The 24,353-nt window shown below is 44.7% G+C and overlaps 1 protein-coding gene across 9 annotated transcripts in view; it reads left to right on the top strand.

Annotated features, from left to right (window-relative positions):
* The window catches only part of sgip1a (SH3GL interacting endocytic adaptor 1a), a 396,400-nt gene that overhangs the window by 335,130 nt on the left and 36,917 nt on the right, over positions 1 to 24,353 (top strand). For 6 of the 9 annotated variants that reach the window (XM_072511103.1, XM_072511108.1, XM_072511102.1 and 3 more), the window contains one exon: positions 21,980 to 22,039. The exons of the other annotated variants lie outside the window; for them this stretch is intronic. In XM_072511103.1, the coding sequence (XP_072367204.1) occupies positions 21,980 to 22,039 (60 nt within the window). The remainder of the gene's footprint in view (positions 1 to 21,979; positions 22,040 to 24,353) is intronic. 9 annotated transcript variants of the gene reach the window in all.

Genomic DNA, 24,353 nt, shown 5'->3' with positions numbered 1-24,353 from the left:
ATATTTCGGTTGGCGGGCGTCCGTGAGATTGGACACGTGACTGCTGACAATCAAGCAGACGTTTTGGGCCATTAAGGAGCCACTTGAATGCAATATTGCGTGGTCTGCCTGCTTTTATGTTTGGCCGGCAGGCTGCTTGGTTAGGCAGCCTTTACGTTTTAGCTGCAACCTCAATCCAGGGCATGATAAACTACCAGGACTCAAATAAAATTTTGGAAAGGTGACTGGGGACTTGAGATTTGCGTTTGACTGTGCTGCCTAAATACTTGCTGCATAGTTTTCCCGTCATGATCTATTTTTCACGGCTCAGCCCTGAGGGAGCACAGGAGAAACGCCAGCCCGCACGTTCCCTTTTCTCGGCGCCCACCCTCTTCATGCCTTCCCTGGCACCACTCAACCTTTCACAGAAGCGCATTTCACGCTCGCTACCTGTTAATTGGCCAACCAGCCGGAAATTCTGCTCCGAGGCCAACCACGACCCAGGACGTCTCTCATGCATGGGGAGCGATTCTCCACTCCCACGCCGGTTGGGAGAATCGCCTGGGCCGCCAAGATTTCCCGGGATGCCGGTCCGACGCCCTCCCATGATTCTTCCAAGCGGCGGGAACAGCCCGGTCAGGTTTCGCGGGCCGCAGGCCGGAGATTCGCCGGAGACACCGAAAATGGCGATTCTCCGGCACCCCCGCTATTCTGAGGCCCGGATGGGCCAAGCGGCCAGGCCAAAACGGCGGGTTCCCCCCGGCGCCGTCCGCACCTGGTCGCTGCAGTCGTGAGCGGTGCGTGAACGCTGGGGGGTGCGGCCTGCGGGGGGGCAAGGGGGGATCCTGCACCGGGGGGTACCTCAGATGTGGGGTGGCTCTCTCTGAAGGAGGACCTCCTTCCGCGGCCCTGCAAGATCTGTCATACATCTTCTTGCGGGGCCGACTTGGGGAGGACGGCAACCACGCACGCGCGGGTTGGCACCGGCCAACCCGCGCATGCGCGGATGACACACGTTATGCGGCGCCGGCCGCGTCATCTATGCGGCGCCGCTTTTACACAGGCGACAAGGCCTGGTGCGTGGAGATGACGCGGCCCCGATCCTGGCCCATTGTCAGGGCCTGAATCGGTCGGGACCGGGGCCGTTTCGCACCGTCATGAACCTCAACGGCGTTCACGACGGCGCGGCCACTTCGGCGCGGGAGTGGAGAATCCCGCCCAAGGTGCTTGGCAAGCTAAGTGGTCTCAATGACCCATTTGCATCCTCCCGCTGGCGCAGGGTGCGATCCTTCAACCTGATGGCAGTGGAGGCTGATGCGTCGGAATCGGATCAACGCGCAACTCTCACCCACACAAGCTGCAAGAACACTTCATCAATTGAGCTGAAGTTCCTCAAACTGCAAACACTAGCTGTAGATTTTTAAAATTCTTTCATGGAATGTGGGTATCGCTGGCTCAGCCAACATTATTATTGCCCATTCCTAATTGCCCTTGAAAATATTGTGGTGAGCTGTCACCTTGAACCACTACAGTCTTTGTGGTGTAGACACACCCAGAGTGCTGTTAGGGAGGAATTTCCAGCATTTTGTCACAGTGTCAGTAAAGGAACCATGATATCGTTCCAAATTAGGATGGTGAGTGGCTTGGAGAGGTACTTATAAGTGGTGCTGTTCCCATGCATCTGCTGCCCTTGTCCTTCCAGGTGGTAGAGGTCACAGGTTTGGATGGTGCTGTCAAAAGACCCTTGGTGAGTTGCTGCAGTACACCTTCTAGATGGTACACACTGTTGCTAATGTGTGTTCATTGTGAAGGGAGTGGATGTTGTAGGTGGTGGATGGGGTGCCAATCAAACAGGATTTTGTCCTGAATGGTGTTGTCAAGCTTCCTGAAGATGAAGAATGTGTTAACAAAGCTTGTAACGAGGAAAAAACTCATCACATTCTATGCACTTGCCCGTATGTCTCAGAAGCCTGGACAATCGAGACTCCAGGATGGTATGTTGCCTCCCTGGTGCAAGGGTTAAGGATGTCTCTGAGCGGCTGCAGGGCATAATGGGGGGGGGGGGGGGGGGGAGTGAACAGCCAGCTGACCTGGTGCATATAGGCGCCAACGATATAGGTAAAAAACAGGATGAGGTCCTACAAGCTGAATTCAGGGAGTTTGGAGTTAAACTAAAAAGTAGGACCTCAAAGGTAGTAATCTCAGGATTGCTACCAGTGCCATGTGCTAGTCAGAGTAGGAATGTCAAGGATAGATGGGATGGATGCATAGCTCGAGAGATGGTGCAAAAGGGAGGGATTCAAATTCCTGGGGCATTGGAACCGGTTCTGGGGGAGGTGGAATCAGTACAAACATGATGGTCTGCACCTGGGCAGGACTGGAACCAATGTCCTAGGCTGGGTGTTTGGTAATGCTGTTGAGGATGGTTTCAACTAATGTGGCAGGGGGGTGGGAACCGATGCAAGAAGTCAGAGGGAAGTAGAATGGGGACAGAAACAAAAAACAGCAAGAGGGAAAGTCTAAGGCAGAGAAGCCATAGTCAAAAATCAAAAAGGGCCACAGTACAGGGTACAGTGACTGAGGAGTGCTCAGTGAATAAGCCCAGTATTACTACAAGGAATAAAACAGGAAGTAAAAACATGAATGGAAAGTGAAGCAGCAGGTTATTACATGAAGCTAAAGGTTCAACGATAAGGAAAATTAGGAGAAAAGTTAAAAGGAAAAATAACTTAGGAGAGGTTACTGATAGAGGTGTTAAGATTCAAAAGGGAGGTATAAAAGCCAACATAAGGGTACTTTACCTGAATGCTCATAGTATTCGGAATAAAGTAAATGAGTTGATGGCGCAAATCATCGTGAATGATTAAGATTGAGTGGCCATTACTGAAACATGATTAAAAGGTGATCACGACTAGGAGTTAAATATCTAAGGGTATCAAACTATTCGGAAGGACAGAGTGGATGGTAAGGGAGGTGGTGTACTCTGTTATTTAAGGATGACATCCGGGCAGTAGTGAGGGATGACGGATAAGGTTGAATCCGTTTGGGTGGAAATCAGGAATAGTAAGGCAAAAAAGTCACTGATAGGAGTCGTCCATAGGCCACCAAATAATAACATTATGGTGGAGCAGGCAATAAACAAAGAAATAACTGATTCATGTAGAAATTATACACCAGTTATCATGGGGGATTTTAATCTACATGTCGATTGGTTTAACCAGGTCGGTCAAGGCAGCCTTGAGGAGGAGTTTATAGAATGTATCTATGATAGTTTCCTAGAACAGTATGTAATGGAACCTACGAGGGAACAAGCAATCCTAGATCTGGTCCTGGATACTCTCGGAAGGAGCGATCACAAAATGGTGGAATTTAAAATACAGATGGAGGGTGAGAAGATGAAATCAAACACTAGTGTTTTGTGCTTAACCAAAGGAGATTACAATGGGATGAGAGAAGAGCTGGCTAAGGTAGACGGGGAGTAAAGACTTTATGGTGAAACAGTTGAGCAACAGTGGAGAACCTTCCAAGCAATTTTTCACAGTGCTCAGCAAAAGTTTATACCAACAAAAAGGAAAGACAGTAGAAAGAGGAAATATCGACCGTGGATATCTAAGGAAATAAGGGTGAGTATTAAATTGAAGGTACCATAACAAGAAAATTACAGCACAGGAACAGGCCCTTCGGCCCTCCCAGCCTGCGCCGATCCAGATCCTTTATCTAAACCTGTCACCTATTTTCCAAGGATCTACTTCCCTCTGTTCCCCGCCCGTTCATATATCTGTCTAGATGCATCTAGGCAAGCATGCTGCATGTCTTCTTGACCACTCTATTGACCTGCGTTGCCACCTTCAGGGTACAATGGACCTGAACTCCCAGATCTGTCTGTACATCAATTTTCCCCAGGACTCTTCCATTGACCGTATAGTCCGCTCTTGAATTAGATCTTCCAAAATGCATCACCTCGCATTTGCCTGGATTAAACTCCATCTGCCATTTCTCTGCCCAACTCTCCAATCTATCTATATTTTGCTGTATTCTCTGACAGTCCTCCTCGCTATCTGCAACTCCACCAATCTTAGTATCATCTGCAAACTTGCTAATCAGACCACCTATACCTTCGTCCAGATAATTTATGTATATCACAAACAACAGTGGTCCGAGCACGGATCCCTGTGGAACACCACTGGTCACCTTTCTCCATTTTGAGACACTCCCTTCCACCACTACTCTCTGTCTCCTGTTGCCCAGCCAGTTCTTTATCCATCTAGCTAGTACACCCTGAACCCCATACGACTTCACTTTTTCCATCAACAGCCATGGGAAATGTTATCAAACGCCTTACTGAAGTCCATGTATATGACATCTACAGCCCTTCCCTCATCAATTAACGTTGTCACTTCCTCAAAGAATTCTATTAGGTTTGTAAGACAGACCTTCCCTGCACAAAACCATGCTGTCTATCACTGATAAGTCTATTTTCTTCCAAATGTGAATAGATCCTATCCCTCAGTATTTTCTCCAACAGTTTGCCTACCACTGATGTCAAGCTCACAGGTCTATAATTCCCTGGATTATCCCTGCTACCCTTCTTAAACAAAGGGACAACATTAGCAATTCTCCAGTCCTCTGGCACCTCACACGTGCTCAAGGATGCTGCAATGATATCTGTTAAGGCCCCAGCTATTTCGTCCCTCACTTCCCTCAGTAACCTGGGATAGATCCCATCCAGACCTGGGGACTTGTCCATCTTAATGCCTTTTAGAATACCCGAAACTTCCCCCTTCCTTATGCCAAGTTGACCTAGAGTATTTAAACATCCATCCTTAGCCTCAACATCCGTCATGTCCCTCGCCTTGGTGAATACCAATGCAAAGTACTCATTAAGAATCTCACCCATTTCCTCTGACTCTACGCATAAGTTCCCTCTTTTGCCTTTGAGTGGGCCAATCCTTTCTCTAGTTACCCTCTTGCTCCTTATATACGAATAAAAGGCTTTGGGATTTTCCTTAACCCTGTTAGCCAAAGATATTTCATGACCCCTTTTAGCCCTCTTTATTGCGCGTTTGAGATTTGTCCTGCTTTCTTGATATTCCTCCAAAGCTTCATTAGATTTAAGTCGCCTAGATCTTATGTGTTGTAGTCAATATTTTCCTGCTTCTGTAGTAGAAAAATTCAACAACGCTCGTTGAGACAAAATAACAAGGCTTTATTTACAAAATGACTGCATGCAGTAATGGCTGAAACTTGAGGCCAGAGAGCAGTTAGTGAAACTTGCTGATTCCTTCTCAAGTCTGCGCTTTTACAGAAAATCAGTTCAGTATTTATACATTATCATTATCAAGATTGCGTGACTACAGCTTAGTCAGGAATTCGATCGGAAGTAGAAACGGAAGCAATGCCTGCTGACCTTATTGGGCTCTTTGTCGCATCACTCATACCATTATCTTGTCCTTGGAGGGAACATTGAGAGGTCGGAGGAGACTTATTTCTTCCTGACCTTATCTTGTCTTATTCCTACGGCCCTGCGTTATGACGAGTTAGTCTTATCAGGAGTTGCCGAGTTCCGGTATTTTGGAATGGCTTGACCCTCTCTGATCTTATTCATACTTCAAGTTATGCAGAGTCGGCCTTATTAGTCTTACAGGGGTCTGAAATGGTTAGGGAAGTATTTCTTACATTGTATCAAATATTTTGACCAGTCTTCCCATTGACCAGTTTTCCCATCATGCCATCCCTACTAACAGAAGTAGTAACAGCATGAAGGCCTTAAAGATCCATTCAAATAATCCGTGACCCAACCACCCTAGCCAACCCGGCGGGTTATAGTCATGAAATTCACTGCCAATCTCTTGAGGAGTGCTTAAGGGTGGGTAGGTGACGCATTTGAGGTACGACATATCCCAAAAAGCAGGATCCTGTCCAATCAATGGGGAGCCACGGAAATGCTTTAGTGCCGCATATGAAATAGGTTCCATTATAGGCTGTAAAATCATCAGCTAATGTCATCCAGGGGATTGGGGATGTCTGTCGCCATGAACTGTTAGAGGTTATGTTCCATAACTTGCCAGTCAACTGCAAGGTTGCACCTACTTTGCCCCATTAACTTTCCCTGATTTATTAAAACACATGGAACCTTGAACATTATACGAGTGGACAGTGAGGGAGGGCGGAGTCAAAGCATGATTTTCGGTAGGTTGAGACGAAGCTGAAAGTTTAGTCATGTCATAGCCAGCAGATTTCCATATTTCCATATTCCCCCTATCTCCCCTGCTCCCTGTTTGATTTTGTCGCAAAATCCATTCAACCGTCTCTGCGATATGAAAGGGGAAGGTTTGGAGAGGTATTCCTTCCCTCGAATGGACGGGGATGTGGGTACAAACCCAACACTTGCTTACATTCAATTTTTCAGCATAAAGATATGACATGTATAAATAGGTATTGGAAGGCAGGTCTCGTTTAGTTTTTTTTTATTACCGAGTGGCCATTAAGGCTAATAGTCCAGAGAGCCCAAAAATTATACTGAAGATTTTCATCCTGTGTTCTCGTCTGGGTTGGAGACTATCTTCTTGCAATCGGATAGATGTATCCAACTTGAACATCCTTCAAGCTTGACGGACGTCGGTGTAGTCAGCAGTACGAGGAAGGGTCCGCTCCAGCGTTGTCCTAGTTTCTTTCTGTCCCAGTTTTTCACCAACATGTGGTCTCCGGGTTTGATCACTGGATATCGAGGGACGGCTGTCCCTGCCATTACAGGGAGATGTGCCTGTTTCACCTGTGAGTGGAGAAACTTCAGATAAAGTGTTAATTGCTTCAAATAGTTCTGCATTTGTTCCCCCATCACATGGACCCCTCTAAGAGTTATTCATGGGCATCCCAGGGAGTCCTCATTGGCCGACCATAGACTATCTATGCAGCTGACAGTCCGAGCCGCGAATGGGGAGTCATTCGCATGTGAAACAGTGCCAAGGGTAATACTTTTAGCCAATTTAACCCAGTTTCTTCAGTTAATTTAGATAATTTTTCTTTTAAAGTCCCGTTGGCTCTTTCCACAATTCCTGCTGCCTGCGGGTGATACGCGCAGTGCAGTTGCTGTTTAATTACGAGTGCTTCGCACAATTCAGTATTGATCCGAGCCACAAAATGTGGTCCATTGTCTGAGCTCACCATTTTGGGTAACCCAAAACGAGGAATGACTTCCGTTAACAACAACTTCACCACCGTATGTGCCGTACAATTAGTGGTGGGGAAGGCTTCAATCCATTTACTAAACACATCGATTATTACTAAACAATATTTATAGCACTGTGTTTTTGGCAATTCGATAAAAGCAAGCTGTATACAGGCAAAAGGGCCATCTGGCAAGGGAGTGGTTCCTGGAGGGCATTTAATGCCTTTACCCTTATTATGTTTCATGCAAATGACGCATCGGTCCAGCCGCGTTTGCTGCTGTATTCAAATCTGGGTGCCACCAAGTTTTTAGGAGTAGCTGTACCATTCCCTCCTTGCCAAGATGGGTACAAGAATGCAAATAATCAATAAGTACCAGCAATAAAGAATTCGGAATACAAACTTGACCAACGGGAGTAAGCCAGAGGTCTCGTGTCAAGGAGTGTGAACACCCCAGTGACTTCCATAGTGTGCGCTCGGAAACAGAGGCGTCCCTCTGTAGATTTTGAACTTCAGTTATCTCTGGCATGCCCTTCGTCCCTAATGCAGGAACCTGGTTTAGAGCCTGATTAGCCCTACTGGGAACAATCAGAGAGGCTGATATAGCTGCAGCCTTAGCAGCTGAATCAGCATGGGCATTTCCTAATTGAACAGGAGTGTCCCCCTTTGTGTACGCTGCACATTTAATAATTGCCAATTTATGGGGAAGCTGAATAGCATAGAGGAGATTTTTAACCCAAAGAGCATTTTGAATGAGAGCTCCCGCAAATGTGAGAAAGCTTCGCTGTTGCCAAAGGCGGCCAATATCGTGGATCACGCCAAAGGCATACCTAGAATCAGTGTAAACATTAGTACATTTATCTGTGGCCAAAATACATGCTCGGGTAAGGGCGAATAGCTCGGCTTTTTGTGCAGAGACAGGGGTCTGGAAGGCTGCTGCTTCCTGCACGTCAGTGTCGGTTACCACGGCATATCCCGACTGTGGGATGCCAGTGAGAGAAATGGAGGAACTGCCATCAACATAAAAAATTAGATCTGGATTATCAATAGGCCAGTCCATTAAATCCGGGCGAGGCGCGGTAAGGAAGTGATTCCGAAGCAAACAATCGTGTGGCGGGTCCGCAAGGTAACCGGGGGGCTGATCGAGGAACACAGCAGGATTTAAGGTAGAACAGTAATGAAAAGCGAGGTAGGGGTTTTGTAATAGTGAAACCTCATAGCGGCTCAAGCGTGCTTGTGTCAGATGCTGGGTTTGCTGAGACGTTAGGAGAGCCACATTAGAGTGCAAGGTATGCACTTGTACTGGCTGGTGAAGGGTCATATTAGAGGCTGCCTGTGCTAACAAATGGACAGCCGTAAGAATTTGGGTGCAGGGAGGTAGACCGCAAGCTACAGGATCTAATTTCGTAGATTAGTAGGTGACCGGGCGTCGCCGGTCACCGTGTTCTTGTGTAAGAACACCAGTGGCACATTCATCAAGAACATTAACGTACAACTGAAAGGGTCTGTCATTCATAGGTCGTCCTAGTGCTAGGGCGGTAGCCAGGGCGTTTTTGAGAGTAACAAAAGATTGTTTTGCTGAATCAGGAAGTTCAAACTTAAGAGGAGCATTTTGAGAGGAGTACGGAGGTAAATCTTTAGTATGGACAGTAACATTCGGAATCCATTGTCTGCAAATGTATAATCATCTGGAAAGGAATAATTTGATTAGAGATAGTCAACACGGTTTTGTGAAGGGTAGGTCGTGCCTCACAAACCTTATTGAGTTCTTTGAGAAGGTGACCAAACAGGTGGATGAGGGTAAAGCAGTTGATGTGGTGTATATGGATTTCAGTAAAGCGTTTGATAAGGTTCCCCACGGTAGGCAACTACAGAAAATACGGAGGCATGGGATTCAGGGTGATTTAGCAGTTTGGATCAGAAATTGGCTAGCTGGAAGAAGACAAAGGGTTGTGGTTGATGGGAAATGTTCAGACTGGAGTCCAGTTATTAGTGGTGTACCACAAGGATCTGTTTTGGGGCCTCTGCTGTTTGTCATTTTTATAAATGACCTGGAGGAGGGTGTAGAAGGATGGGTGAGTAAATTTGCAGATGACACTAAAGTTGTGGAGTTGTGGACAGTGCGGAAGGATGTTACAAGTTACAAAGGGACATAGATAAGCTGCAGCGCTGGGCTGAGAGGTGGCAAATGGAGTTTAATGCAGAAAAGTGTGAGCTGATTAATTTTGGAAGGAATAACAGGAAGACAGAGTACTGGACTAATGGTAAGATTCTTGGCAGTGTGGATGAGCAGAGAGATCTTGGTGTCCATGTACATAGATCCCTGAATGTTGCCACCCAGGTTGAGAGGGTTGTTAAGAAGGTGTACGGTGTGTTCACTTTTATTGGTAGAGGGATTGAGTTTCGGAGCCATGAGGTCATGTTGCAGTTGTACAAAACTCTGGTGCGGCCGCATTTGGAGTATTGCGTGCAATTCTGGTCGCCGCATTATAGGAAGGATGTGGAAGCATTGGAAAGGGTGCAGAGGAGATTTACCAGAATGTTGCCTGGTATGGAGGGAAGAACTTATGAGGAAAGGCTGAGGGACTTGAGGCTGTTTTCGTTAGAGAGAAGAAGGTTAAGAGGTGACTTAATTGAGGCATACAAGATGATCAGAGGATTGGATAGGGTGGACAGTGAGAGCTTTTTTCCTCGGATGGTGATGTCTAGCACAAGGGGACATAGCTTTAAATTGAGGGGAGATAGATATAAGACAGATGTCAGAGGTAGGTTCTTTACTCAGAGAGTGGTAAGGGCGTGGAATGCCCTGCCTGCAACAGTAGTGGACCCGCCAACACTAAGGGCATTCAAATGGTCATTGGATAGACATATGGACGATATGGGAATAGTGTAGATGGGCTTTAGAGTGGTTTCACAGGTCGGCGCAACATCGAGGGCCGAAGGGCCTGTACTGCGCTGTAATGTTCTATGTTCTAAAGTTCACCAATCCTAAAAAGGCTTGCACCTGCTTGGGCGATGTAGGAAATGGGGTCTGCAGTCGAGGTGTAATGCGTTCCTGAGTAAGGGAGCGATTCATAGCACTTATTAGAAACCCAAAAACTTGACCTGCCGTTGGCCTTTATGAACTTTAGCGGGCAGGATCACATATCCCCATGAATGGAGACGGATGAGCAGGTAAACGGTGTCACACTGGTTAGCAATGAAATCAGGGCTGGCAAGGAGTAAATCATCAACATATTGGATGATTGCGGAGCCACCAGGCGGTGATAATGTCGCTAACTGGGAGTGCAGTGCCTGTGAGAAAAGGGTTGTAGAATGAATGAAGCCCTGTGGGAGCCTAGTCCAAGTGTATTGGTTGCCCTTAAATGTAAAGGCAAACAAATACTGTGATTCAGGGGTGAGGGGTATCGCAAAAAAGGCATGTTGTAAATCAACAAGGGTGAAAACAGTCGATTCCGGTGGGACATTACTAAGGATTATCGCCGGGTTTGGGACAATAGGATGTAAGGGTTATCTGATTAATACGTCGGAGGTCTTGGACCAAACGCCATTCGGATGGTCTTCCTATCTTAGGAACTGGAAGAATCGGGGTGTTACAGGGCGATTGGCATGGTACCACAATTCCCTGTTGAAGGAACGATTGAATCATGACCGAGACTCCTTCTTCAGCCTCGGGGCGCAAAGGGTTCTGTGAAATCGAGGGCAAGGGCATGTCAGGTTTAACTTTAATAACAACGGGAGGGACATCAGTGAGACCAACTTCGTGTTTGGAGGCCGCCCATAAATCTGTGGGTAGTTCAGAAATCGTAGATTGGACTGAACGTTGGTGGTGCAGTGTGCCAATGAGGACAAATGGGCGTTGAAAATATTCTAAAGTGCCTGCGGGTAGGGTTTGACTTCCATTAAATAAAGGATCAGCTTGTCCTCGTAGTGCAGCTGCCAGAAATCCCAAGGACTTGGCATGTAGCCTTCATTGACAGAAAGGGTCACGTGGGGTGACACAAGTCCCGACTGACGCCAGAGGCCGTGGGGTAAATCAACAAGAAAGGCAGACCCTTCTTTTCCCTTAGCAAGGCCAACAAAGGAAACAGATTGTAGAGAACCGAGGGCGTCTTGGTAAATGCTCTCCAAATCAGGCGAGCATCCTGTATGATTGTAGCAAAGAGTGACATGTGGATCGGGAATATCTAAGGGAGGTGAAAAGTGTGAGGGATCAAAATCAATCGACCACCACTGTGGAGTAGTGAAACGGGGAACATTTCGAAGCCGGGCCTGAGAGATAGCTGATATTGTAATGCCGTTATCAAGGCAAACAATTTCCACCTGCAAGGGACACAGCAAATCACGTCCTGCCAGGTTGACACTGAGGACGCGGGTAACCGTGAAAGGGATGCAACATTCCCTGCCCTCAAATTGAACAGAGAGCGGCTTCGTAAGCGGATAAACAGCACCTTCCCCCATGAAACCAGCAAGTTCCACATGCTTATCAGAGAGGGGAAAGCCATGTAGAATGAGTCGTGCCGGTGTCAATCAGGAAGGGGATAGGCACGCCCTCTATGTAAATCGTAGCGGTGGGCTCTTCAGAGTGCTCTGTTGAGAGGAGCGGAAAGTTTGATCGGGCTAGTCAGTAGGGGTTTGAGGTAGTGAAGAGTGTCTGCTGACGGGGTTGAAATTGGGGAGACTGTGTGCCTGCATTGAAAGCAATGTCCCCGGAGTAAAGAGTGTAAACGCCACAAAAGCGGTCAAAAAATTCTGGACCATCTTCCTTAGAAGTGGGGGTACATTCAAGAAGTTTGGCAATGTCAACGGGTTTACGGAGAGCCCGTTTTAGTGCAGGGAACATTAAAGTACGCTGATCGTCCTCCGTTTGGTGAGCGGCGCTGAAGGCCGTCCTCGTGTCCCCATGAAGTCCTAATTCATTTTTCCATCTTTCCCCTAATTCTGGGGGAAGGGATGAATAAATCAGAGAATATTGATCACGTGCGGTAGCACCGTACTTGGTCGCAGTTCTCCTCAAAAACTCAGTGAACCCTTCTGGGTCATCTTTGCAGGAGGGACATTGGGCCATGATCAAACATAGCTCATGGGGTTTAAAAGCCTGCCACACCTCAATGAATGGGTCATCATTATCACCAGCGTGGGGATTAATAACACTCCTAATGGGATAATTTGTGGGGGGAGGTGGTGGCGGAAACGTTTCCTCCTCCTTAGGTTGGAGTGATAAATCAAGAAGAGCCTGATTAACAGAGGTGAAGGGTTGTTCCATAACAACGACTTGCGTATGTGAACGAGTGGATGTTGCTACGGGGGATGCGTTAGCAGGAGTTCCACCCGTCATTCATGGTTCCCTAATCTTGCCATTTCTATCCCTCATTTTCACAGGGATATGTCTATCCTGCACTCTAATCAACCTTTCCTTAAAAGACTCCCACATTTCAAATGTGGATTTACCCTGAAAGAGCTGCTCCCAATCCACATTCCCTAGCTCCTGCCGAATTTTGTTATACTTGGCCTTTCCCCAATTTAGCACTCTTTCTTTTGGGCCACTCTTGTCCTTGTCCATGAGTATTCTAAAACTTACAGAATTGTAATCATTATTCCCAAAGTAATCACCTGGCCAGGATCATTCCCCAATACCAGGTCCAATATGGACCCTTCCTGAGTCGGACTATTTACATACTGCTCTAAAAAACTCTCCTGGATGCTCCTTACAAATTCTGCTCCATCTACGCCTCCAACACTACATGAGTCCCATTCAATGTTGGGGAAGTTAAAATCTCCCATCACGACCACCCTATAGCTCCTACATTTTTCTATAATCTGTCTACATATTTGTACCTCTATTTCACGCTCGCTTTTGGGAGGCCTGTAATAAAGTCCCAACAATGTTACTGCACCCTTCGTATTTCTTAGCTCTACCCATACTGCCTCAGTGCTCGAATCCTCCATCGTGCCCTCCTTAATTACAGCTGTGGTATCATCTCTGACCAATAATGCAACTCCTCCACCCCTTTTACCTCCCTCTCTATCCCTCCTGAAGCATTTATACCCTGGGATATTTAGTTGCCAATCTTGCCCTTCCCTCAATCAAGTCTCCGTAATACTAATAACATCATATTCCCAGGTACTAATCCAAGCCCTAAGTTCATCTGCCTTACCTGCTACACTTCTCGCATTAAAACAAATGCACCTCAGACCATCTGTCCCTTTGCGTTCATCATCTCTTCCCTGTCTACTCTTCCCCTTAGTCACATTGAGTTTATTATCTAGTACCTTACTGGCTTTAGTTGCTGCCTCTTTACTGACCTCTAACTTCCTCATCTGGTTCCCACCCCCCTGCCACATTTGTTTAAAACCTCCCCAACAGTGTTAGCAAAAGCACCCCCTCGGACATTGGTTCCAGTCCTGCCCAAGTGTAGACCAGCCGATTTGTAAAGGTCCCACCACCCCCAGAACCGGTTCCAATGCCCCAAAAATCTGAACCCCTCCTTCCTGCACCATCTCTCAAGCCACGTATTCATTCTGACGATTCTTGAATTTCTACTCTGACTGTCTCGTGGCACTGGTAGCAATCCTGAGATTACTACCTTTGAGGTCCTACTTTTTAATTTATCTCCTAACGCCCTAAATTCTGATTGTAGGACTTCATCCCGTTTTTTACCTATATCGTATGCACCACGACAACTGGCTGTTCACCCTCCCCCTTCAGTATGTCCTGTAGCCGATCTGAGACATCCCTGACCCGTGCACCCGGGAGGCAACATACCATTCGGGGGACTCGTTTTCAACCACACAAACGCCTGTCTACTCCCCTTACGATTGAATCCCCAATGACTATAGCCCTGCCAGTCTTTTTCCCGCCCTTCTGTGCAGCAAAGCCAGCCACGGTGCCATGAGCCTGGCTACTACTGCCTTCCCCTGGTGAGTCACCTCCCCCAACAGATATTCATGTGAGAGTACCTTTAAGAAATGGGTGTTTATCAAATAGCTGCAGTGATGTCAGAGTGTGGGTGGAGCTGGGCTGTCTGTCTTTCAGTTTCATTTTTGAGCAGGCAGCTACAGTGTGTTTAGTTTTGTTTTGCAGATTAGGAGCTGCATCCAGCAAAACCAGATGTAATTCTGATTTCTTTCTGCATGAAAGGAATGTCTTCAAATCACTTGTTAATTTAAAAGTGATAATTGCTCTCAGCAGAGAATTTAAACCTGATGTCTGTGTTGAAGAGGGTATTTGTCTTATGGATGTTGCAAGGAATGATTAAGGATCACTTATAGAATATTGAATCTGTGGGGATGATTGGTGTTGATAGTTGTTAAGAAGTTTACCGTGGGTTTATAAAGTGTTAACTGATTTCATCAATAAATATTGTTTTAATTTAAAAGTGCTTTAGCCCTCTGTTGCACCACACCTCTAAAGTAGACCCGTGTGCTCCCCATGACATTTTATTTATTTTTTTCTTCTTTGTTTATTTATTTATTTAATTTTTTTCTGGGGAAATTGAAATTGTTGAAGTTAACCAAAGGTTTAAGACATGGCAGGAGATCTCAGACCCGTGTCATGCTCCTCGTGTGCGATGTGGGAGCTTAGGGACACGTCCACTGTCTCTGGCTCCTTCACGTGCATGAAGTGTGTCCAGTTGCAACTCCTGTTAGACCGCTTGACGGCTCTGGAGCTGCGGATGGACTCACTTTGGAGCGTCCGCGATGCTGAGGACGTCGTGTATAGCACGTTTAGCGAGTTGGTCATACCGCAGGTGAAAGGTACTGAGGGAGATAGTAAATGGGTGACCAAAAGACAGAGCAAGAGTAGGAAGGCAGTGCAGGTGTCCTCTGCGGTCATCTCCCTGCAAAACAGATATACCGCTTTGGATACTGTTGAGGGAGATGGCTCACCAGGGGAAGGCAGCAGCAGCCAGGTTCATGGCACCGTGGCTGACTCTGCTGCGCAGCTGGGCAGGAAGAAGAATGGCAGGGCGATAGTGATAGGGGACTCAATTGTAAGGGGAATAGACAGGCGGTTCTGCGGACGCAATCGAGACTCCAGGATGGTATGTTGCCTCCCTGGTGCAAGGGTCAAGGATATCTCGGAGCGGCTGCAGGACATTCTGGGGGGGGGGGGGGAGGGTGAATAGCCAGCTGTCGTGGTGCACATAGGCACCAACGATATAGGTAAAAAACGGGACGAGGTCCTACAAGCTGAATTTAGGGAGCTAGGAGTTAAACTAAAAAGTAGGACCTCAAAGGTAGTAATCTCAGGATTGCTACCAGTGCCACGTGCTAGTCAGAGTAGGAATGTCAGGATAGAGAGGATGAATACGTGGCTCAAGAGATGGTGCAAGAGGGAGGGATTCAAATTCCTGGGACATTGGAACCGATTCTGGGGGAGGTGGGACCAGTACAAACCGGACGGTCTGCACCTGGGCAGGACTGGAACCGATGTCCGAGGGGGGGTGTTTGCTAGAGCTGTTGGGGAGAGTTTAAACTAATGTGGCAGGGGGATGGGAACCAATGCAGGAAGTTGGAAGGTAGTAAAACAGGGACAGAAATAAAAGGCAGTAAGGGGGAAAGTGTAAGGCAGAGAAGCCATAGTCAAAAAGCAAAAAGGGCGACAGTACAAGGTACAGTGACTGAGGGGAGCTCAGTGAATAGGACCAGGAATACTAAAAGAAATAAAACGGGAAGTGAAAACATTAATGGTAAGCGGCGCGGCAGGTTGTTACAGGAAGATGTGGGTTCGACGACAAGGAAAATTAGGAGAAAGGTTAAGAGGAAATATAACTTAGGAGAGGTTACTGATCGAGGTGTTAAGATTAAGAACAGAGGTAAAAAAGCCAACATAAGTGTACTTTACCTGAATGCTCGTAGTATTCGGAATAAGGTAAATGAGTTGATGGCGCAAATCATCGTGAATGACTATGATTTAGTGGCCATTACTGAAACATGGTTAAAGGATGGTCACGACTGGGAGTTAAATATCCGAGGGTATCAAACTTTTCGGAAGGACAGAGTGGATGGTAAGGGAGGTGGTGTAGCTCTGTTATTGAAGGATGACATCCGGGCAACAGTAAGGGATGACATCGGTGCTATGGAGGATAAGGTTGAATCCATTTGGGTGGAAATCAGGAATAGTAAGGCGAAAAAGTCACTGATAGGAGTAATCTATAGGCCACCAAATAGTAACATTATGGTGGGGCAGGCAATAAACAAAGAAATAACAGATGCATGTAGAAATGGTACAGCAGTTATCATGGGGGATTTAAATCTACATGTTGATTGGTTTAACCAGGTCGGTCAAGGCAGCCTTGAGGAGGAGTTTATAGAATGTATCCGCGATAGTTTCCTCGAACAGTATGTAATGGAACCTACGAGGGAACAAGCGGTCCTAGATCTGGTCCTGTGTAATGAGAGAGGATTGATTCAGGATCTCATAGTTAGGGATCCTCTCGGAAGGAGCGATCACAATATGGTGGAATTTAAAATACAGATGGAGGGTGAGAAGGTAAAATCAAGCACGAGTGTTTTGTGCTTAAACAAAGGAGATTACAATGGGATGAGAGAAGAACTAGCTAAGGTAGACTGGGAGCAAAGACTTTATGGTGAAACAGTTGAGGAACAGTGGAGAACCTTCCAAGTGATTTTTCACAGTGCCCAGCAAAGGTTTATACCAACAAAAAGGAAGGACGGTAATAAGAGAGATAATCGACCGTGGATATCTAAGGAAATAAGGGAGAGTATCAAATTGAAGGAAAAAACATACAAAGTAGCAAAGATCAGTGGGAGACTAGAGGACTGGGAAATCTTTAGGGGGCAACAGAAAGCTACTAAAAAAGCTATAAAGAAGAGGAAGATAGATTATGAGAGTAAACTTGCTCACAATATTAAAACAGATCGTAAAAGTTTCTACAAATACATAAAACAAAAAAGAGTGGCTAAGGTAAATATTGGTCCTTTAGAGGATGAGAAGGGAGATTTAATAATGGGAGATGAGGAAATGGCTGAGGAACTGAACAGGTTTTTTGGGTCGGTCTTCACAGTGGAAGACACAAATAACATGCCAGTGACTGATGGAAATGAGGCTATGACCTTGAGAGGATTGATATCACCAAGGAGGTAGTGATGGGCAAGCTAATGGGGCTAAAGGTAGACAAGTCTCCTGGCCCTGATGGAATGCATCCCAGAGTGCTAAAAGAGATGGCTAGGGAAATTGCAAATGCACTAGTGATAATTTACCAAAATTCACTAGACTCTGGGGTGGTCCCGGCGGATTGGAAATTAGCAAACGTGACACCACTGTTTAAAAAAGGAGGTAGGCAGAAAGTGGGTAATTATAGGCCAGTGAGCTTAACTTCGGTAGTAGGGAAGATGCTGGAATCTGTCATCAAGGAAGAAATAGCGAGGCATCTGGATGGAAATTGTCCCATTGGACAGACGCAGCATGGGTTCATAAAGGGCAGGTCGTGCCTAACTAATTTAGTGGAATTTTTTGAGGACATTAACAGTGCGGTAGATAACGGGGAGCCAATGGATGTGGTATATCTGGATTTCCAGAAAGCCTTTGACACAGTGCCACACAAAAGGTTGTTGCATAAGATAAAGATGCATGGCATTAAGGGGAAAGTAGTAGCATGGATCGAGGATTGGTTAATTAATAGAAAGCAAAGAGTGGGGATTAATGGGTGTTTCTCTGGTTGGCAATCAGTAGCTAGTGGTGTCCCTCAGGGATCAGTGTTGGGCCCACAACTGTTCAAAATTTACATAGATGATTTGGAGTTGGGGACCAAGGGCAATGTGTCCAAGTTTGCAGACGACACTAAGATAAGTGGTAAAGCAAAAAGTGCAGAGGATACTGGAAGTCTGCAGAGGGATTTGGATAGGCTAAGTGAATGGGCTAGGGTCTGGCAGATGGAATACAATGTTGACAAATGTGAGGTTTAGAAGGATGAGGGGGGATCTTATAGAAACATATAAGATTATGAAGGGAATAGATAGGATAGATGCGGGCAGGTTGTTTCCACTGGCGGGTAAAAGATGAACTAGGGGGCATAGCCTCAAAATAAGGGGAAGTAGATTTAAGACTGAGTTTAGGAGGAACTTCTTCACCCAAAGGGTTGTGAATCTATGGAATTCCTTGCCCAGTGAAGCAGTAGAGGCTCTTTCATTAAATGTTTTTAAGATAAAGATAGATAGTTTTTTGAAGAATAAAGGGATTAAGGGTTATGGTGTTCGGGCCGGAAAGTGGAGCTGAGTCCACAAAAGATCAGCCATGATCTCATTGAATGGTGGAGCAGGCTCGAGGGGCCATATGGCCTACTCCTGCTCCTAGTTCTTATGTTCTTATGACCACAATCTATTAAAAGATGTGGGTCAGGTGAACTCCAAGATACAGTTTGGGGTTCTCTAAACCCTGGCCCATAACAAAGGGAAAAACATACAAAGTGGCAAAGGTTAGTGGGAGACTAGAGGGTTAGGACATCTTTAGGGGGCAACAGAAAGCTACTAAAAAAGCTATAAAGAAGAGGAGTAAGATAGATTATGAGAGTAAATTTGCTCAGAATATAAAAACAGATAGTAAAAGTGTCTACAAATATATAAAACAACAAAGAGTGTCTAAGGTAAATATTGGTCCTTTAGAGGATGAGAAGGGAGATTTAATAAAGTGGGATGAATAAATGGCTGAGGAACTGAACAGGTTTATTGGTTCAGTCGTCACAATGGAAGACACAAATAACATGCCAGTGACTGATGGAAATGATGAAAATAGGTGAGGACCGTTAGACGATTGTTATCACTGAGGAGGTAGTGATTGGCAAGCTAATGGGGCTAAAGGTAGACAGGTCTCCTGGCCCTGATGGAATGCATCCCAGGGTATTAAAAGAGATGGTTAGGGAAATTGCAAATGCACTTGTGATAATTAACCAAGATTCACTCGACTGTGGTGGTCCCAGCGGATTGGAAATTAGCAAACGTGACACCACTGTTTAAAAAAGGAGGTAGGCAGAAAGCGGGTAATTATAGGCCAGTTAGCTTAACTTCATAACCAATAGAGTGTATGGAAATTGTGGTGAATTAATCAGATACTAGAGACTACACTATATGATTGCATAAACTCTGTGATCCCAGGAGATCTTATTATGAAGCATGTTTAGAGTGGTGGTGAAGTTTTTTAATCTGTAGAATGGATTTGGGGTATCAGTAGAATGGTAGATGTGGGCATGTTGAATCTATCATCAAGGAAAAAATAGGGAGGCATCTGGATGGAAATTATCCCATTAGACAACGCAGCATGGGTTCATAAAGGGCACGTCGTGCCTCACTAATTCAGTGGAATTGTTTGAGGACATTACCAGCGCGGTAGACAATGGGGAGCCAATGGATGTGATTGATGATTAATGACCTTTTGACAAGGTGCCACACAAAAGGTTGCTGCATAAGATAATGATGCATGGCGTTAAGGGTAAAGTAGTAGCATGGACAGATTAACAGAAAGCAAAGAGTAGGGATTAATGGGTGTTTCTCTGGTTGGCAATCAGTAGCTAGTGGTGTCCCTCAGGGATCAGTGTTGGGCCCACAAATGTTCACAATTTACATAGATGATTTGGAGTTGGGGACCAAGGGCAATGTGTCCAAGTTTGCAGATGACACTAAGATGAGTGGTAAAGCAAAAAGTGCAGAGGATACTGAAAGTCTGCAGAGGGATTTGGATAGTTTAAATGAATGGGCTAGGGTCTGGCAGATGGAATACAATGTTGACAAATGTGAGGTTATCCATTTTGGTAGGAATAACAGCAAAAGGGATTATTATTTAAATGATAAAATATTAAAACATGCCGCTGTGCAGAGAGACCTGGGTGTGCTAGTGCATGAATCGCAAAAAAGCTGGTTTACAGGTGCAACAGGCGATTAAGAAGGCAAAACGAGTTTTATCCTTCATTGCTGAGGGGATAGAGGTTAAGACTAGGGAGGTTATGCTGCAACTGTATAAGGTATTAGTGTGGCCACACCTGGAGTATTGTGTTCAGTTTTGGTCTCCTTACTTGAGAAAGGACGTACTGGCACAGGAGGGTGTGCAGAGGAGATTCACTAGGTTAATCCCAGAGCTGAGGGGGTTGGATTACGAGGAGAGGTTGAGTAGGCTGGGACTGTACTCGTTGGAATTTAGAAGGATGCGGGTGGATCTTATAGAAACATATAAAATTATGAAGGGAATAGATAGGATAGATGTGGGCATGTTGTTTCCACTGGTGGGTGGAAGCAGAACTAGGGGGCATAGCCTCAAAATAAGGGGAAGTAGATTTAGGACTGAGCTAAGGAGGAACCTCTTCACCCAAAGGATTGTGAATCTATGGAATTCCCTACCCAGTGAAGCAGTTGAGGCTCCTTCATTAAATGTTTTCAAGATAAAGATAGATAGTTTTTTGAAGAATAAAGGGTCATGGTGTTCCGGCCGGAAAGTGGAGCTGAGTCCACAAAAGATCAGCCATGATCTCATTGAATGGCGGAGCAGGTTCGAATGGCCAGATGGCCTACTCCTGTTCCTAGTTCTCATGTTCAATAAGTAAGGATCTGTGGAAGAAATGTGGATGTTAAGATGTATGCTAAAGATTCCATATGCAGACCATAAGCAAATGACGAGATGCTTGAAATAGCAAGAGCAAAAAGAAGTTTAAAAAGTGACATTCAGAAAAGAAAATGTCATTGTTTCAACCATTTGATCAGAACTGAAAAGCTTCAACAATCTCTTCTAGAGGGCAAAGTGGAGAGCAGCAGAAAGAGGGGCCAACCTAGATGTAGCTGGATGATGGATGGCACAGAGTGGTTGCAGACGAGCTACAGTGGATGTGTTAGGATGGTGTGAGCAGGCCAACGTGACACACCATGACAGCAGATCTCCTGGCAGGTGTAACTACAAGCAGCAGCAGCAGCATTGTAACAGTCATATTATTTAGTCTATTTTGTGTTGAAAATACGAGGCTATGTGGCGCTTTTCCAAGATCATCCTAACTTTCTCCAGTCATTGCAGGCTGAAATTAAAATATGGAAACTTAATATTCTCCATATTTTAGTGACTTAAAGTCATTATAATAGAAAAGGTGACAAAACTAAAATACTTTACAAAACGTGTAGATTTTCAGCAGAAGTTCAGGAGAAATATGCGACTGAAATTTTTAAAACTTATTTAGTATGTTTTGAATTGACTACCTCCAAAAGGATTGGATGAAATCTGTTCAAAGGCATTCAGACAAATGAACAGTTTCAGACAATCTTGGTGCAGGTTTTCTCACTGATCAACCAAATTATTACAATTGTTATTTTTCTACCATGATCATCACCTTCAATCAACTTCTTGCAAACTTTTATGCAGATTATCATGTTTCCCGTAGCGATGCCCGTTACAACTGGCCACCAAATCAAAATACTGCGGAGCTGGAAATACAAAATAAACACTGAAAATGCTGGAAATACTCAGTTGGTCAGGCCCTTAGAGAGAGAGAAAAACACTGTTTCAGGGTGATGACCCTCTGCCACACCTAAGTGAGTATTTCCAGTATTTTCTCATTTTATTGCAAAACTGACCAAATTGGTCAAACACTAGTATTAGGCTTACTCTATGATCAGAGTTGAGGTGAGATACTCGCAAAGAAATCAAAGACAAACTTGTCAATTCAGTAAAACTGTAGACTCTCTCCTCTTTGCATAGTGATGGTTCAGTGCTTTGATTCTGCATCTGGCCTTCCCCTCTGTAACGAGTGATGGACTTGCCGTGTGACTCACACTGTGTCCTTCTCTCTCCCTTGCCTTCAATTGTCCCATCCCGTTCCACCTCCTAACCCTGCAGAGAATGATCAGCCCTCCTTGGTATGGTTTGATAGAGGAAAGTTTTATTTGACTTTTGATGGTGAGTAATGAACAATTTACATGAATTTGTTCCTGTTTTTTTTTCCTTGCTCTGGCCTTGCTGCCTCTGATCCTGTATGTTGACCATTCCTAAGTATCATTTGATAATGTTTCTGTTCTGCTCACCGTGCCCAATTATGATTTTCCTGTTTGCACACTGTCTAAAGCTTAGATGTTCAATTATTTTCTGTGAAATACTTATTCCTGTTCTTATTCCACAAGTAAATCACAATAAATGTTGCTCATACAATTGTTCTGCAGCTACAAATCTATCGATTGAACGTTCTATTGTGCCTATTTTTAAAGTAAAGTCAATGTGCCGGACTGTGTGCCAATTTTAAATTTACCGGTAACTGTTTTTAAATACGTTTCCCATTCCCTCCTTTTGGGTCGGAACTGATTGTTATATTATTGAAATAAAATTGCTTAACCCAATGATGATGTCATTTTTAGATCCGTGTAATCGATGCAAGCTCCAAACCCGCCCTCCAGGAGCACATCAGGAAATTGCAGGAGCAATCATGATAGTCACTAAATCATGGGAGCATCTGTTATGTTCTAAAATGCACTCAGAAAATTGGTCAGATAGATTAGGATATTGATTAGAAATAATATTCACCATAATAATACTAAACTGCAGGAAAATCCAATATCCACTAAACGTTACTCGCCTATCTTCTCCCTCTTCCTGTAGAGCACTCTCAGGGTGATAGTTGCCTTTGGGTGTCTCAGCCAAGTGGCTATTATTTATGCTGGAACCCAGATTTTGTATACTGCCACATAATATGATCTCTGGGACTATCATAAATGAGCCCAATTCTGTCCACACATATCCACACACAGGTACACATGCATGTACACACATGCTTTGCAGGAACCAGATAAAGATCAGGAACGGGAGTCCAGTATGATTTTTTTTAAAAAATCTGTCCCTGGTGGTTGGATGACAAACTGTACCCAGATTTCTATTCTAACTGAGATCAAGTAAGTTAGCACAGAGCAAGGGTTGAGCCTGAGTCTTTGTGATCTGTACGGCTCAAATCTGACCAATTAAACCACTGACAGCACACAACATTATCTTGCACATGGCATCATCTTGCACATAGCATCCAATCAGTTTGCCAGACTTTTAATGCCCTCCCTGCAACAAAAGAAGATAAAATTGTATTTATTTTGTCAATAGATTGATTGTTATGGTGACCCCTGCTGAATTATATATTTGATTATAGAGGAATCAGCAAAGATTACCAAGGCAAGAGTCATAATTAAGTTGTTCATACACAGATTGTTCTTCTAAATAGAATTGGTTTTATAAGATTAGAAAATGTGTAATTATAGAATACACAAGATAAAACAGGCGAATGAGCTAAACAAAATCACAGACATAAGTTAATATTCTGAAAGCTAATAAGATTATAAAAATATAATAATTGAATTTCATGATATTTTGCCTCTTTCACACGACAATCATGAAGTTATTCATGAGAGCGAAAGGGCATATAGTATTATATGTGCTTACAGTTTCCATAGTAACCCCCAATACCAATAGAGTGTATGGAAATTGTGGTGAATTAATCAGATACTAGAGACTACACTATATGATTGCATAAACTCTGTGATCCCAGGAGATCTTATTATGAAGCATGTTTAGAGTGGTGGTGAAGTTTTTTAATCTGTAGAATGGATTTGGGGTATCAGTTCACGAAAAACTGTATCATTTTAAGCTGACAAGTTGAAACATGCTCTCTGAGACCCACAAGCCTTGTCTAAAAGGTGGAGGGTTATATTTCTCCCCTCCATTGCCAAAGATTCTACTGAGAACAAAACATCTCTCCAGTACGTGGTCTGACTTTGCATTAGTCCAAGGGAGAAAATATTAGCAATATTCAACCAAAAGGTCATCGCACTTAAGTCCTCATAGTACACACCCCCACACTTACTTTCCAGTGGAGTTACCAAGTATGGAGTGGGAGACCTGACTGATTTCCTTTCGCACTGCATTCGACCAAATACAATGGCTACAGTCTTCAAATTCAGTATTGAGACCTTTCTGATCTAGTTACCAGAGCTTATAATGCATTTCTGTCCCGTAGAGGTGTCTCAGTGGGCTTTCATCAGACCAGTGGCAGTGCCAGTCATTTCTATAGTTCATACGAATGATGATTCTTTAACACAAGATCCTGCCACTTTTGTATCATTGCCACCTATAGGGAAAATGGGACAGCTGCTATTGCTAAGGCCAAGTATTCACATAAGTGATACATTAACCTTTCAATTGTGTCTTCAGAAAGAGTTAATGGGAAGATGTAGGCCAC

This window comes from Scyliorhinus torazame, chromosome 7 (genome assembly GCF_047496885.1).
Source record: "Scyliorhinus torazame isolate Kashiwa2021f chromosome 7, sScyTor2.1, whole genome shotgun sequence".
Classification (NCBI taxonomy): Eukaryota; Metazoa; Chordata; class Chondrichthyes; order Carcharhiniformes; family Scyliorhinidae; genus Scyliorhinus; species Scyliorhinus torazame.
The sequence above is the reverse complement of the archived record's forward strand: the minus strand, read 5'-3'. Positions and strand labels throughout refer to the sequence as shown.